Here is a 16,826-nt window from a genome sequence, read left to right as displayed (position 1 = left end):
GATGTGAAAGTTTTATGTTTATATTGTAAAGTCTTCAAGTAAAGTTTACAATGTTGAATGCTTATAGCAGTCTTTCGAGTTCATGGTCAGGATCTACGATAAAACTATTTTTACAACAATATTAAAATTACTTTACTGGTAATATCTAGAAGCAACAGTATTATTGAAAGTAGATGAAATAAAATGTAATTCTGTTAAAGAGCTTTAGATGATATCGAAGTGACTTTTAACTATGATTGTTTCAATTATATAACATTAAAGGAACTTACAAAAAGCGGACACTGTTCTGATATTGGTAATCGCCTCGGTGGCAATAGTCGTCGCTTTATTCGACGACTTCCGGACCATATCCATCCCGGCTGAGAGTACTCTGCCTTCGAGGAGTACGGCCACAATGACCATGGGCACCGACACAAGCGACACTAGTGTCATCTGCCATGTATAGTACATAGACAGGGTTATGCCAATCACGATGGTCGCTGTCGCTTGCATCAACGCACCGATACGAGAGCCTGTGGCCTGGAGAATGTATGATGGTTTGCAAACACGTTTGGTATTCAATCATATCAATGAACTATATCCTAAATTCTATTTTATACTAATACAACGGATTTCAATGAGTTTCGATTAACTATATTTTACCCTAATCCGGTTATTTTTTATACTAACTTTTGTAAGAAAAATTGCAGGATATAGCTAATACTCAATAATTATTATATACCGATTAGTAGTGCAGTTACGTACCTTACCTAGGCAAATACCTACCGACTAAGGTTATAATGGATACCATAGGATTGTTTTCATGCAAAAACCATTGAATAAGATAATAATAATATAATAATTGCCTTACAATCATACCAATCCTTTGGACCTTGCCCTATCTTATAAGACACCAGCCAATATCGATATATAATATAGATATTGGCCTAGACCCGAACTAATTTAAAATGGATTGTTTCCTCAATTCTAATCCGGTACTACATTACTATACGTAAAGAAGAAAAAATACTATACAAGATGTGATAAATTGTTCATTAGGCACGGCTTGGGTATAAGATTTTATTCCAAGTTTTCTTTCTTTTGCTTTAATATACATCGTTTTGTTCTGTTAGTCTCGTGTTACGAAATCCAGGGAATGAGAAGAAGTGGTAATATGTTGCCTCCTTACCCATACGTCACCAGACGCATCAGATATATTTATATAGATACTTCATATTATTTACAAAAGCATACAATCATTTTTATTTTAGAAGTAGGTTCATTTTGTTGGGATAATTTAGAATTTAATTTCACGTCAACGGAAACGTGAGGTTATTAGTATTCCATGATACTCACACCCTGGACAGCAGCAGCGTCTGCTGCTAATCGTGAACACAGAGCACCGATTCCGTTTGAAGGATCGTCGAACCATCCTATTTCTTGTTTCAACATTGTTTCAAAGGCTGCCACCCTGAAAGAAACATTGCTATAAATGCTTTTCCTGCAACTTAGCATCATTTTCTTCTTCTTTTTTGTATTTTTGTACAAACAATGTTTATTTATTTGTATCTAGGTGAAGGCTGGAGAAAATAAAAGATTTATTTATGTAGTATAAATTTACAGACAAACGAATATCAAAATAATCTTTCTGCCCTGTACAATTTGGCTAGTAAGAATTTAGTAAATAATGATAAAAAACATTGAATAATCCAAATCAATCTCAAGAACTGTGGCATGGTTTCTCTTTGCTATGTTGGACCTACGTATGTTCGATGAAATAAAACTATGTTGAGTAGTACATTAACTACATTGGTAACAGCTGTCAAATGTCCCTGACTATCTCATAAAACGTTAAAACCATAAGCATATCTTTATCTTAAATATAACTCACCTGAGCCTAGCTGTTAGCCTCACGCCAGTAAGGTTGAAAATAAATATTTGGAAAAAAATACCGAGTCCAGTCATCACGCCCACAATTAGAAACAAAATAGCAATTACATTTGTCTCGCCACGTATCCAATCGTTATTTTTGCTTTCCAGTAACTGCAAAAGGACAGATTTCAGTTTCATAAATAACTAACTTATAAGACGATGAAGTTAGCTACGACTCAGAAGTGTAGAATTCTATATATAGTCTCTGTATAATTTTATTGTTTCACTATATGTAGGTATATAGTGGAAGGCCAAATTGAAATAATTCTGGTCTTTCAATACGTAAACCTTCTCTGTAGACTACTACCATCCTCCTGTCAATATCCTGAGCTAGTTCTGCAGATACCACTTATGTTACCTAGCGGCAGTCAGTCAATGGCAAGTCCATTGACTAACTACTGCTATATAATAATCCATCCTCTGGTGAATATAAATATGAACGATGGATCTGATATCTAATTTGTATAAATTTTTTTAATTTTGTGATAATACACACGTTACAAGTACTACGATATACATAAATTGTTATAGATCATTAATATGCGTAATATATATAATAATATGTATATTTATATAAAAATATAGCTTACGCCAAAAGTTTCTCCGAATAGTACAGCGAACATAGGAAAACTGGATCCCACGGCGAAAGCCGCTAATACACCGATCACCATTAAGTATTTCTCCGGTTCGCACAACTTCATTATTTGCCACGTAGTTGGCTTCATTTCCTGGTCATTCTGGTCTTCGAGAACCACACTGTCCTCGGAGTCAGAGTCGTCTGTTGTTGTAGACATTATAGACTCGACAGAAGCCAATTTTTGCAGTTTTGGCCGATGAAATTTAGCATCTAGAAATAATTTGAAATAATAAGCATAATTGTTAGATAAATATATTATGCGTTTTAAAAAAAGCGTTGTCTCCAAGCTTATAATGCATACAAACAGAAAAGTAAAGTAATATTTTAAATGAGAAAGATTATTATTAATTGTTAATATTAAGGTTATTAATCACAACATACATCATTATCCACGCAAAATTAAAGTTATAAAAAATATAATACTAGGTAATTCATACAGATGCACAAGATATTTAAAAGAAATTATATAAAAAAATAATATAAAACTTTTTTATGACTTGCAAACTGTAAATAAATTTATTTAGTAGTTAATAAATGCGTAAATTAAAATTTGCATTGAAAATCTGTCAAGATAAGAGAATATACACAAGAAAATATATAAAACAAGAAAAATATTATAGGTAATAAAATTTTTAATCAAAACGAGGAAAAGCATGCATATAGGTAAATTGCTGCGGTACAAAATAAGCAAAGCTAAAACAATAACAAACATTATGATTGTAATTGAAAACCTGGATTTGAAGCTGCATTCAAATCTCCAGTTAAAGCTATAAAAATAAAAGAGAAAGTAGAGTGAGAGATCAAGTATATCAATAGTAAGTACTTATATTTTAATGCAAAATAAGGCGCTAAAATATAGATAAATGTAGTGGAGTATGTGATAAAAATTATTAAAATTTTGCATTTATGGTTGGTGATGTCCTTTTTAAACTTGATTGTTCTTTGTTCTGAAGACTAGATATATAGCGCAATCATTAATACAAAATATATAGTAGAGACAAATTGTAATTAAATAATCGGTGAAAAAGAAACATTGTATTCATGAATGTTTGATCTTGGTAAATTAATTTTTGATGTTCATTATGTTGTTTTATCTTCAATCAACGATACTCCTTTTCATTAAAAGGATTATTAACATGTATGTTATTTAATATCGAACAATAATGGATTAGAAAATTTTACATACGTTTCTGATTATTAGATGATGGTGGCGCCATACTAGGTTCATTCTCCAAAACTAAATGATAATATCTGCCTTTTCGTTCGATCAATTCTTCATGTGTACCTTCCTCTACCACCTCGCCTTTATCGATAAATATAATGCGGTTTGCATTTAGGACTGTTGCTAATCTACAATATTGACAAATACATATTAAAATTACTCTGAATATAAAACACTTGTATTCTCACATTAATTTAAAGTTAAAGAGTACTAACAAAGTACGAGAGTTTAAAGTTACACTAAGTGTCAGCGTCACCACATTAAACTCAAATATTGTATTGTAAAATTTATAAACCGTGAGAGATTTTTAGAAACTCATGTAACATAGATTTCTAATTCAAATCTAGATCGGCTGGATTAGTTATTTATTCATCAACACTGTTCTTATTTTATGAAATTTTAAAGTTCAATATAAAAAATATCACAGTGAAGTCATTGTCAAAAAGGGAACCTTTATAAATTGCATGTAACAACGAAACTCGGTATATATATATATATATATATATATATATATATATATATATATATATATATATATATATATATATATATGTTATATATATTTGAAAAATAAAATCATCAATACAAACTGTATAGTTTATATCTACCTGTGGCTCACCATAACAGTGGTTCTGCCGTGAGCGGCTGCATCTAATGCTCTCTGGACCTTCGCCTCACTGTGCGAGTCAAGGGCTGATGTGGCTTCGTCTAATAGTAAGATTTTAGGCCTTCGGACTAGAGCTCTAGCAATAGCAATACGCTGTTTCTGTCCACCAGACAGTTGGGCACCGCGTTCGCCAATTAATGTGTCATAGCCCTGAAGTTTAAGTTAAGGTGTACCTAACAAAATTTGAATGATTTTTGATCCAAGAAGAATCTTTTTCACTAAATGAATCATAATTTGTATCTAAATTGAAAAAAAGAAGCAACTAAGTAGATCTTTCTAATCATTAATACATAGGTTCCACTGAAATAATAGAATTACCATTTAGGTACTACGTATATTTCTACTGAGACAAATATGTACGAATAAAATGAAAATGTGCCTACATTTTTTTTAGGGGGATGTACATGAATTGTTGGAAGGATTAAATAACATAGACAATGTAATATTATTATTAATCATTATCATAATCATCTCAGTCATTATCTGTCCACTGCTGAACATAGGCGTTTCCCATAAACTGCCATAAGGAAAGATCCTGAGCCACCTGAATCCACTGACTTCCTGCAATACATTTGAGTTCGTCCCTCTAGTCAGAGTGTCATCTCTAGTGAGAGGAAAAACGTTACTTGTTTGTCCATACGCAGTTTCCACTCAAGAAACTCTCTTCACCATCGGTCGTCGGTTCTTCAAACTATGTGACCAGCCCATTGTCACTTCAGCTTGCTTATCCTTCGCATAATATTGCTACTAGGTATTATATTTGAAATAACATACCTCTGGTAATTTTTCAATAAATTTGTGACAATAAGCTTGTTTAGCAGCAACGATTATTTCTTCATCAGTACAAGTTGGATTACTCATCCTGAAAAAAAATTTTGTATATTAACTAGAAGTTGGTAATGAAATTTTCTGGAATTACAAAAAATTAAAGCAAGAATGAATTAGAAAATATAATATAGTTTTATTAAATACTACGGTTGACTGTTCTATTCTAGTTAGAAATTTAGTCTGCACAATTTAGTGTAAGAAACAAAGTGAAGAAGAAATTGTATTGTATTGTAAAATCTTTACATAGTAGTTAGTTAAATAGTAGTTATGTTAGACCAACTCAATTAAGTTAAGCATATAATTGAAAAATTGGGTACGTATGAAATATATTTAAAAATTTGTAACCGGGAATTATTTCTTCATCAGTATTTAGATACTCGTATACCAAAAGTTACCTGATATTATCCTTTATTGTACCAGCAAACAGTACAGGCTCTTGGCCAACCACAGCTATGTGGTTCCTTAAATGTCTAACATTAATGTTCCTCAGGTCATGTCCAGATGCGGTCACTGACCCTGTTTCAGGATCGTACATGCGTTGTAACAGTTGAAGAACAGTTGACTTGCCACAACCACTCGAACCCACCAACGCGACTGTTTCATTTCGGTTCAATTTTAAATTTATTCCATTTAAGACCTGGAAATTTTAATTACATTTTCGAATTATATATACCGCTATCATTTATATATTATTATTTTAGTAAAAAAAAAAACAGCTAAATCTAGCCCCTTTTTCTGTAGCTTCGCTATATTTGGAGAATATCTACTACTTACCAATTCCAAGTTTTCCACTTATAAGCAGAAAACTCTGAATTGATAGCACTATAACAATAATGAGTCTTAATATAACTTGACGGAACCATTTCCTATTTAGGTAGCTTTAGCTTTCAAGCAATAAGTTCCTTAAGTATACCCTCCCCTTTTGTAAGTATTCTCAAAATATTGTAAAGACTATTATTCATTTTTAATTAAAGTATTAATGTTTATACCTGTACATCAGGCCTAGCCGGATATTTAAAATATACGTCTTTTAATTCCAAATCTCCTGTGAGTTCCGGTTTATCACCTTCAGTGGACAGACTGTCAATAGCGGGTTTCCGGTCTAGGACCGCGAATATAGCACCAGCGGAAGCCCGAGCACTTGTCATTGCTTCCATGTGGGGTGAGGTCAGGCCTACATTTTGTGCACCTTGCAGAACACTAAAGAATATCTGTTGGTGCAGCAATTTATTAGAAATAAAAAAAAATTCATATAATAAACATGTGGAATTAAAATTTGACAATCGATCTGCCTGCCAACCGTAGTTATTGGCAAAACCTCTTAATACCTGCCTACATTCAGCAGTGGGTAGTTAACAGCTGATATGATGTGATGATGATGAATCAATATACATCTTCGAAGAAATAGAATTTAAAGAAAATTTTAAGTAATGCTTTTATAATTATCCATTATACTTACCTTATAGCTACCTAACACATAAAGTTAAAAAATTACACAAGAATAATGAAAGCTAAGCAATATAAGCTTTTTACTTACAATCATTAGCACAGCCGGTGTGTAAATAGGATTTTCCTCATTTCTACTTTCCAAAATAAGACCAACACCATACCAAAAGGCCAGTGCATAAGTGCAATATATGATGAACCACATCACACCACTACCCAGTCCCGACCATATTCCCTTTTTGGTTCCCATCTTTTTGGCTGGATCTAATCGCGCGCTATATCTGGAAATTAAAGGAATTTTCATATACAGTTTAACAAACTCATTAAATTGCTGGTTCTAATTCTAACAAAAAGATATATTGTGCCTAAATACGTACTTGATTAAAATAAATGCGATATATATAATGTATATTTTTTTTTATACAACTTAGAATGGCAAACAAGCTGACGGTCCACCTGATGGAAAGTGGTAACCGTCGCCTAGAGACATAAGCAGTACCATGGACATAACAGAGTATACTGTTTCGCCCATGATACCCTCATGCATTGCCATTCCTGAGGACTCAGATGTTATTCCTCCGTACCCTGTAAATTCACGCCATATCCCACCCTTCAAACCGAAATACAGCTATACAAACACAACTGCTTCACGGTAGAAACACGAATGGGACAGAGGTACTCAGCAATCGACTTTTGTACAAAGTCTCCCTCTGCCTAAATACGTGACGACACTTTTTGTTTATAAATGTGTATAAATCTATGAACACCACAATAGAACAGTACCTATATACACGTATATACATAAAATGCAATAGACTAAGATATTTTTAACGCACCGTGCAATTTCTTTTTTTTCACCCCCAAACGCAACAACTGTTCTTATAGATGACAAGACTTCTTCAGCAACTACTCCTGCAATGCTGTAGGCTGCTAGTTCTTGGCTTGTCAAAGACGACTGGATCTGTAATTTTAATTGGCGATATGATTACAATATAGAATAACTATGTAAGTATGCGTGTATGTAGGTATGTATATAAAATATATTTATGTTTTGTTCTAAGATTATTGAGTTTCTGTCAATCTCATACATTGCTTTGTATAAACAAAGTCTCGAAATCTGATTGGGTTATGAACTCAATCTGAAATAATTTCAGTTGATAAAAGTACAAGTAAATATTACAGGAAAAATAAAACAATGTTTCTAATTAGCATTGTTTCGAAAAATTATTAAAGAAACTTCCAAAAAGAAACTTAATTATGCGCTCCAGATTACCACAATTATGGTCCAAAATAAAAAATGACGATAAAGAATTGTAATATGAATAATCATAACTATTAAGTATGTATTTTGTTGGAAAACGCAATAAGGTAATTTTATGTCATATGTACGGAACCCTTGGTGTTGAGTTCAATTCGCACTTGATCGGTTTTTTAAAATCGAAGATGTATTTTTTGAGTTTATCTGTTACAAAAAATCTTTTTTTTTTTAATTATTAGTGTATAATATTAATCTAGATTACCTTAGCTACAACAGCGGTGGTAGCGATGATGACAGGGGCACATGACAGGATGACCAGAGTGAGTTCCCAACCGTACCAGAACGATATGATCACGGCAGTTACGAATGACATAACCAGATACACCAACATGGGAACCTTCTCACCTATACCCTCACGATATTTCTCCACGTCACTGTGAACCGAAATTGTATAATTAATGAGATCTGGGATATCAGATTTGGCCCGAACTGCCTCCTTAATCAAGCGGCTAAAGATACGTATCGATAGATGTATTATCGCTATCACGTATTTGATATAGAACAAGACAGCAATGTCCAGCATCTTGTCACGAATGTCACGAAAATATATCTACCGATGGATCGGTTAGTCATTGCTACTTGTTAAGGACGGCTAGTGATTTAAGGCGTAGATTATCATTTTCAAGAGGGTCGTTATTTTGCTTGTCTTTCTTGAATGTGAATTTTCGGAAATACAATTTTGCATTTTAATCTTTTCCATTACTACACTTATTTGTTTTATATCTGATTAAATAATATAGAAAACTTACTCAGAAACCTTGGTTGCAAAATTCATTGTCGTGTTCAGATCATACCAAGTAATGTCTTGACGAAGCACAGATTGCAGAAATTTTTGTTTTACTCTCTCGATCTGCAACGGTAATAGCAATTATTAAATTCTTTATTATAAATATGTTTTACTTTGTGATTTTTGGCGCTTGACTATACGCGTATGTCTTTGTTTTATGTATCGCGCTGCGTTTACGTGCTTTAACGCGTGAACGGTGATAAGGTGGATAGTATCTACATTTCGTTTGTTAATTTGATACCTAAGTAAATTAAGAAAACTCCAATTTGTTTCTAAATGATAACTTTTATACCACTTGATATATTACACAGAACGAACTAGTCCCAAACAGAGTAGAGTTAGACAATTAATAGACATATTTCTGTAAATCTAAAGATTCTTATTAATATATATTTATACATAGTAAATAAGCCCAAATCAATATAAAAAAAGACATACTTAATAATACTAATATTTGTTATGTAGATTGAATCCGCGTCCGTCGAAAAGTAACGGAGGCAAATCCAATTGCTAAAATACTAAGGCTGTCACCTAAATATAAGCAAAGAATATAAACATCAGATGTGTCCCAGCTCCCTACCTGTCTTAGTGCAGTAAAGTTGAAGAGATCAACACTTATGGCACCCACGATGAACTGTAATAACGAGAATACGAAACACCCGATGCCAAATGCTTGTGAGTCCTCAATCAACGCCAGCCTGTTCTCTTCCGCAGTCGCGTTTTTTCTGCAAATCATAAGCAGATTTTGAAGCGCATCAATTAAAAAGAATATGGTTTTTGATATATGAAAAAAATTCCTGTGAAGGGAGTATAAATTATGGAGTAATTAAGACATTTGACTAACTGGAGCGCGTATGCAAAATTCTAATTTATAGATTGGTTTTAAAAAGTATAAATTATATAAATAGTCTGCATTGGGTTGACTAGAAGAGATATCTTTAGAAATAATAGACTCAAGACTATTTCTCTACGAGACTGACAAAGAATTTCATTTCTCATTGTTTTTACGATCAAAATTGTATGATTCTAAAAATAGAATTAAACCTTTATGTTGTTATTGAAGAACCTTTATATTGTTACAAATGATACGTTGGTTGAGCTGTAATATTTCTTAGCTTGAATTAAATTATTTGGATACATATTCATGTGTACGATACTTAAAATTCACTTACAATATTCTGCCACCGCCGAAAAGAGAGATGGTTAGAGTGGGAGATGAGGTACCAGTCATTACTGTCCGGTCTATCAGAAGCGCGGTAAACTCCCCGTATATGATGACGCCGAGTGGCACAAAGAGGCCGTTCAGCGAAGCCAGAATGAGCCCAACAAATAGCAGTAGCAGTTCCCATGTTTTTGCGAACCTGAACTGTGGAAGATTACTTTAAAAGATATTTTATACTTGCAGAAACGAACGAAAATAAGCTAACGGGTAATTTGATGGAAAATGACAAACATTTATATATTGTATCGGAGGGAGACTATAGTATAGTCGTCTGCTGGGGTATTTCTGTACTACTAAGCAGTTGTGCTTGCATCATCATCATCTTGGGCCGTTAGTTTGTTTGTTTATACACTTATACGCTTATAATCTTATTACTCTATTATTGAGAAGTCCATAATTCTCTTAGCTGTTTGGTGTTTTTTTTTTTTTTGATTTGTTATTTTTACGACGATTTAGTTTCTGGTTAGTTTAATCGATATAATAATATAAACTAATTAATATAAACTTCATATCCTACGTTAGGCGCCAATCTGTGTAATGTAACGTTCTTGTAATTATTACAATTATTAAATAAAAATAACTTTATTGGTTTGTGTATTTAAAAATATTATATATTTAATGAATAAAACTTACTAATTTAAACCACGAAACTGGTGCCGCTAGAACTTTATCTTCTGCACTGAAATAAGAAATACAATTTATAAGTCATAAAATCTAAAATATCTGCGAGTATTGTTTAAAAATTTTAAATTTTCTATTATTCTCTTTATAAACTCATATAATTTAGACTCTTCGATGTAGTTAAAGAATAACTATGGATATATGGGTATGGATCAATACCTTTAGAAAACAGGCCACTTGAATTTATAATGATTTTTTTTTTATATATTTTTATTATTGTTCACATCAGTTATTCCTACGCAATTCGTCAGATGTCTCTACGTCGTATTAATAAGTGACGGTAAGTTTTGTAATTTAATGAAATATAGTAAAATATTATCGCTTTTTAAAAATAGTATTAAAAATGAATCAATAAATTATAGTCCTATTTTAATTTTTCCCGTATTGAGTAAAATCTTTAAAAACTTATGTTTACTAATTAAATATCCGATAGAGACTATTAGAAATATGGTTTAACAAATCCATGCAGATTGTACTCCACGCGGTTCCCTCACCTATCGTTTCTTATTGGTGCCCCGCCAACGTATACCGATATCACAGGTGGGGATACCATTCCATTTTCATTCATAAAAAAAAAATCGATAAGACCGCTTATTCTATCACTTCACCTTAAATTATTTACTATGTAATGTTTTCATGCTCTGGTGTCACGGTATCCGTGACACCACTATAGGTCCTATCAGAATATCAGCGCTACCAACTGTGAGTAATGTGCCCATTATTAGTGGCTTAATGCTGAGATAGGGCTTTTTGGTCATTTTCTCTTTATATTTTGTCTTGTACTTACTTTTTGTGAAATTGTTTTGTGGTCAATTAATATTTTTTCATTCTATTCCTATATTCTTTACTTTTGTATCTGGTGCAATAAGTAAATAAATAAAAGAATATCATAGTATGTCATATTATAATCTCACACTTACGTTTCTTTGTCTCTGAAAGCTTTTTCAGCTAAATAAGCGGATTGCTGGGCAAGTGTGCTTATAGTAAGCGAGTTCTGCCGCCAACCGAGCGTGAGCGCCGGCCGTGTCTCGCTCAGGCGACGAGACGACGTGAACTTGGTGACGCTCTTTAAGGATTCATCACGTTTCATTCTCGGGTCAACCACTCTGAAAAAAAAGGTAAAACAATCTTGATATACCACACGAGGTTATCTATAAGGTTATGTGCATGAGTATATTTCTATTACACGTCTGATTGGCGCCAAATAGTTGTATCTTTTGATGGTTGGGTACAGAGGCAGTAATAGTATGAGAATAGTGTGAGATCTAAGGTGCTTTTAATGTTTTTAGTGACGCTTATCACTTTCTACTAGATATATCTCTGCCACTGCCAGCCACCAACCACATACAAATAAAATATAAATCAAGATATAAAACAGAATTCTAGTTTTATTACTAACTACAAAACGAATTTTAGTTTATCAGAAGACAGAAATAAATACAAATATCAGGGTGTTTCTAAATATATACAAAATTCATAGAGTGATTGGATAAAGGTGTTTTAAAATCATAGATAACAGCGACTTGTAATCCTAACAAATTAATATGACACGAGCTTGTAAATCCTATCGATTACAAAAAGAGTTATTAAAATCGGTTTACAATTGTAGAAAACATCGCATAACTTACAAGTAAGCGAATTCAGAACTTAATCATTTTTAATTCGTTTAAAAATACGATTGAACGATTAAATTAGGGAATGTTTTTTTAGTACTTGATAGTAAGGCGATAGGCAAGTTTTACAAATCAAATATAAATATGTGATCAAATAAACTTACGAAGATTTTGTGAACTAAATTTAGTTCATAGTAATATTACAATAAATTTTCCTTTGTATATACCTATACAACATGGTAATAAACTAATTTATTATTCTTCTGTATACATACACTGCTAAAATTTGACAGAAACTGCTAAAATGTAAAACGAACTTGACATTTCTGGTTTATATTTTTTTCTTAATTACACAACGTCCGTTTTTCAATGGTAGAGTTTCCTTTATGCTACTAGAAACAGAAATAAAACTTTATAGAAATTTTATATGGATACTAGCTTTTACACTTCATCTAGTTGTCCGGGATATGTTTACCGACCGGGATAAAAAGTAATCTATATCCTTCTACATTGCCGTGTTTACCCGGGTATAGAATGGGCCACCCCTTCTTTTCCCGTAGGTGTTGTAACAGACGACTAAGGGAGGGCGAGGGATGGGCAGCAGCGTCCCTCTTAAAACATCTTTAAAAGCCTAACTGCGATTGCCAACCCGCCTGCCAAACGTGACAACTACTGGAAAAATTCCCCTTTTGGGAAAAACTTATGTCCAGCAGTGGACTGTTAACGGTTGAAATGATCCTTCTCTACCTCATACAATATCTGTACACCAAATTTCATAATGATTGGTTAAGCCGTTAAGGCGCTGTAAGGTAACAAAAAAACAAACTTACTTTCACATTTATAATATTTAATAAGGATTACATGGAAAATATTTGAGGAAGACCTGTTAATCATAAATCGTTTGAGTAATTTTTAGTGAGTATGTTGTCTGTGTGTTTATTTTATATTCCTGTTCGGAAACTAAAAAATAATGTAATATGAATTTATTTATTTTAACGGGTGAAAATGGAACAGTAGCGCCACACTATCGGTATATGTTGATGAGACATCAGTGATTTATGATAGACGAGGACGAAAGTAGGTCAGTTGGCCCACTCTGAAGAATTCAACAAGAAATAACTACGATGGTTACCAGGGAGAACCGCGTGGAGGTCGACTTGACAGAGTATATTGCTAGCAATGGAGCAGTTAGACCCCATTATTAACAATGTCTTTCCTCACTGTGATAGCTACTAAACATTTTTTTAAAGTATTATTAGTAATGCGAACTACCCGTCCCATTGCTAGCAATATACTTTGTCGGGTTGATCACCACATAGCTGCTCATGGAAACCATCGTGTTGAATTCCATATGTATTCATCACGATGGGTTAACTGACCTTTTCTTTTTTTATAACGTCTGGAAAATGCTTTATGCAGACCCATATACCTTGTGGGAGGTGAATGGGTACTGTGGGAATCCTCGCGTAAGGTGGAGGTATATCCACCAAACACCAGACGATATACCCTCGAGGTGCCATATGTCGGAGACATGGGTTCGCTTTCGCACTCACCACATCTCCGACGGCATGGGCTTACTGACCTGCCCTTTTATTCTCACCTATTATCCCTCACTGGTGCCCCGCCAGCGTATTTCGTTAGCGTAGGCAGGGTCACCACCCTATTATCATCCATTAAAAAACTATACAATTTCGATTAACTAAGTGCTTATCAAATACATTATGTACTTAGAGCACAAGTAGATATTAGTTTAGATATTGTTATGCTGACATGAAACGGCCAATGTGAAAATATATCGCCAAGGTTTGTTTATAATATAGCTAAATACCAAGGCAAATGAAAGTAATTAATCGTGTAATGTATAGTAGGTAGATATATATAATGTTTTTTGTAGTCGAATATTATTACTTTCTGATAAGTTAGGTACGTGTTTTGCCTAAAATCTTAATTACACCATACTGAATTTGCTATTATACCCATGTTATTTTTACTGAAATATTGAACAGACTTTGTCCACGTGACTGAGATAAAAAGTATTCTGTGTTCTTTTTTCTCACAAATAGATATGTACTTACCATATATACATCAAATTTTATGAGAATTATTTAAGGAGTTTATTTAGTAAATAAACAAACTCATTTCCACATTTATAATACTAGTAAGGATGATAATAAGTATGAGGTCAAAGTATTTTTTTTATTGAAATCTGTCAATTGTTTTTTTTTTATATCATGTAGATGGGAAACAAGCATACAGCCCATCTAATGGTAAACGGTCACTGTAGCCTAAAAATATAAATACAGCAATTTTCAAAGCTTCCTAATATTTTTAATTGGTTTAAAATGCACATATTTACAATGACATTAATTTTTTTACTTTGTAACTTTTGTCTTTGTGCTACTTAATCGTAATAAAAACAATTAAGTAAATATGATTAAGATCAAAACACACGTAGGGGTAACAGTGCTGTAAGACCACTGCAATGCGGTGTGTCGAGCGTGCTTTGATATTGTGAATGTACAGTCAGCATTAAAAATTTAATGAACACCAACAAATCTCCAAAACTCGTAAGCACAACGCGACGCATACATAAGTAGCACAACAAGGTCGGCGATGAAATTAGATTAATATTTACTTTATTTATTTATTTGAAACAAATAAATAAGTAAAGTTAATATTAATCAACAATAAAATCAAACAACTGTAGGACCATATTGAATGTATGTATATATATGGTAAATATTAATTAATATCTTTAATTAATAATATAAAAGCCTCTAAATAAAAAAGATAAAAAGAACTAAATAATTATAGTTAATAGGAAATTTTATTTAAATAACTAATTATATTTGGGTAAATGCCCAACATATCTATAGGTAATAATAACCATAACATCAAGCGCCTCAATAAAGAAATAAAGTTAAAATTAATTGTATTTAGACAATTATATATGTGTGCTAACAGAGAACATCAAATAGTTTTGAAAATCTTAATGTGTTCATTGACTTTTGATGTGGACCGTACGACAAATAAATATTTATTAGTGAAGTGGGTAAATAGATATGAGTATTTTTTATTTAGCATACAATACGGAATAGCTAACATGTTGCCGGACTGCCTTATAGAAAATGAAAACCATCGTTGCAGTCCCCATGGTCATCACAGAATATGTTATTTGTTCATAGTATGTCTCATGGGGTGTTACTCCTATGGAATGTTCTAATAAAGTGTTAAGTTTTTGATGAAATAGATACAATAAGTGATTATTCTTTTTTTTTCCTTAGGATATTGTAAGAGATGACTAAGAGAATAAAGTAGTATGTATTTATAAGTGTCTGTGTTTTGGAATCCTCTTTTTTCAAAAAGATACAAAGAAATCCTTATGATGCGACTTTGTTCATCTGTCCGTCTTTCCATTGGTCTGGTATAGCAATTACCGATGCTTTTTAAATTTGGAACAGTTTATTGCATATTTTTTTTTAATATTTTTTGGGTTCAAAAAAGATACCCAACATTTCAAAATCGACCTATTAATTCAAGTGGGGTATCATTTGTACATTTTAAAACAGATTTTTTTATTATATATTATTTATTTTTGTACTGTGTAGTATTTTAATTATGGTCAAAAATGTGAAAAAAACTGTTATCCCACTCTCCCCATCTCCGAAGTTTCTAAAGCAAAAAATCTGTAATTATTACAGCTTTTAAGGGTTTTTAAGATCATATGTAAATATGATCGAAGAAATATAACAATGTTTCTAACACTGTTTTTGTGAATATATCAAAATCCCTCCAAAAACAAACTTAGTAATATGGTCCAGTTTTTAACTACAATTATGGTCCAAAATAAGCAATTACGAATTGTTGTATCAATAATAATAACTATTAAGTGTCTATTTCGAATGAGAAATGCAATGAAGGTCATTTTATCTTACATATATTTAAGTACTAAGCCTGTTTTTTCTTCTCTGGGACGAGAACCATACCTATGTTCACGTTAAAGTACGAGTACAAGCCTCTGTAATCCAAGTTCGTCAGTAATTTTCTCAGTAATTTAATTGCCATATCCTTCATACCGAAAATAGTCATGCAATAATAGCTACTTGCATATGGCGGCTTCTTTTTCCGATAAAATAGCTGTACGTCTTGCTCAGTTATATCACCACTTGTTTGCAGAAACAAGGACATACATATTGTCCTTCTTTTTCTTGAATTTTAAAGTCACGATTCAGTTAAATAGAGCCGAGCCAATATCAATGGTATATTTATGATCTTTTTTCAAGGGACTTGACTCTTTAAAGAAGGCGTTTATGTACTTACTCTGTGACATTTTCGGGGTGGGCACCAGACAATTTTGTGGTGACCACGGTTCACTCACCCTCTTAAATGGGAGAAAGAGATTGTATTGTAATGGGGATTTGCCAGCTCCGTTACTAACAATATACCCTATCAGGTTGACCTTCACGCGGTTCCCGCTTTAAACCATAGTGGTTA

General features: G+C 32.6%; 1 protein-coding gene across 2 annotated transcripts in view; it reads right to left on the bottom strand.

Moving 5' to 3' along the window:
- The window catches only part of LOC113512163 (multidrug resistance protein homolog 49-like), a 36,841-nt gene that overhangs the window by 5,237 nt on the left and 14,778 nt on the right, over positions 1-16,826 (bottom strand). The window contains exons 2-19 of one of the 2 annotated variants that reach the window (XM_031909197.2): positions 11,640-11,825; positions 10,672-10,717; positions 9,989-10,182; positions 9,397-9,541; positions 8,779-8,879; positions 8,232-8,403; positions 7,548-7,672; positions 6,803-6,992; positions 6,255-6,476; positions 5,661-5,902; positions 5,212-5,299; positions 4,379-4,587; positions 3,735-3,898; positions 3,280-3,315; positions 2,502-2,758; positions 1,871-2,022; positions 1,336-1,450; positions 270-519 (exon numbers count right to left, since the gene is read on the bottom strand). In XM_031909197.2, the coding sequence (XP_031765057.1) occupies positions 270-519; positions 1,336-1,450; positions 1,871-2,022; positions 2,502-2,758; positions 3,280-3,315; positions 3,735-3,898; positions 4,379-4,587; positions 5,212-5,299; positions 5,661-5,902; positions 6,255-6,476; positions 6,803-6,992; positions 7,548-7,672; positions 8,232-8,403; positions 8,779-8,879; positions 9,397-9,541; positions 9,989-10,182; positions 10,672-10,717; positions 11,640-11,809 (2,878 nt within the window). In that variant the 5' untranslated portion in view covers positions 11,810-11,825. The remainder of the gene's footprint in view (positions 1-269; positions 520-1,335; positions 1,451-1,870; positions 2,023-2,501; positions 2,759-3,279; positions 3,316-3,734; positions 3,899-4,378; positions 4,588-5,211; positions 5,300-5,660; positions 5,903-6,254; positions 6,477-6,802; positions 6,993-7,547; positions 7,673-8,231; positions 8,404-8,778; positions 8,880-9,396; positions 9,542-9,988; positions 10,183-10,671; positions 10,718-11,639; positions 11,826-16,826) is intronic. The other variant, XM_026895966.3, reaches the window with a different exon arrangement.

This window comes from Galleria mellonella, unplaced genomic scaffold (assembly GCF_026898425.1).
Source record: "Galleria mellonella isolate WM207_F2 unplaced genomic scaffold, CSIRO_AGI_GalMel_v1 utg184, whole genome shotgun sequence".
In the NCBI taxonomy this organism is placed as follows: Eukaryota; Metazoa; Arthropoda; class Insecta; order Lepidoptera; family Pyralidae; genus Galleria; species Galleria mellonella.
The sequence above is the reverse complement of the archived record's forward strand: the minus strand, read 5'-3'. Positions and strand labels throughout refer to the sequence as shown.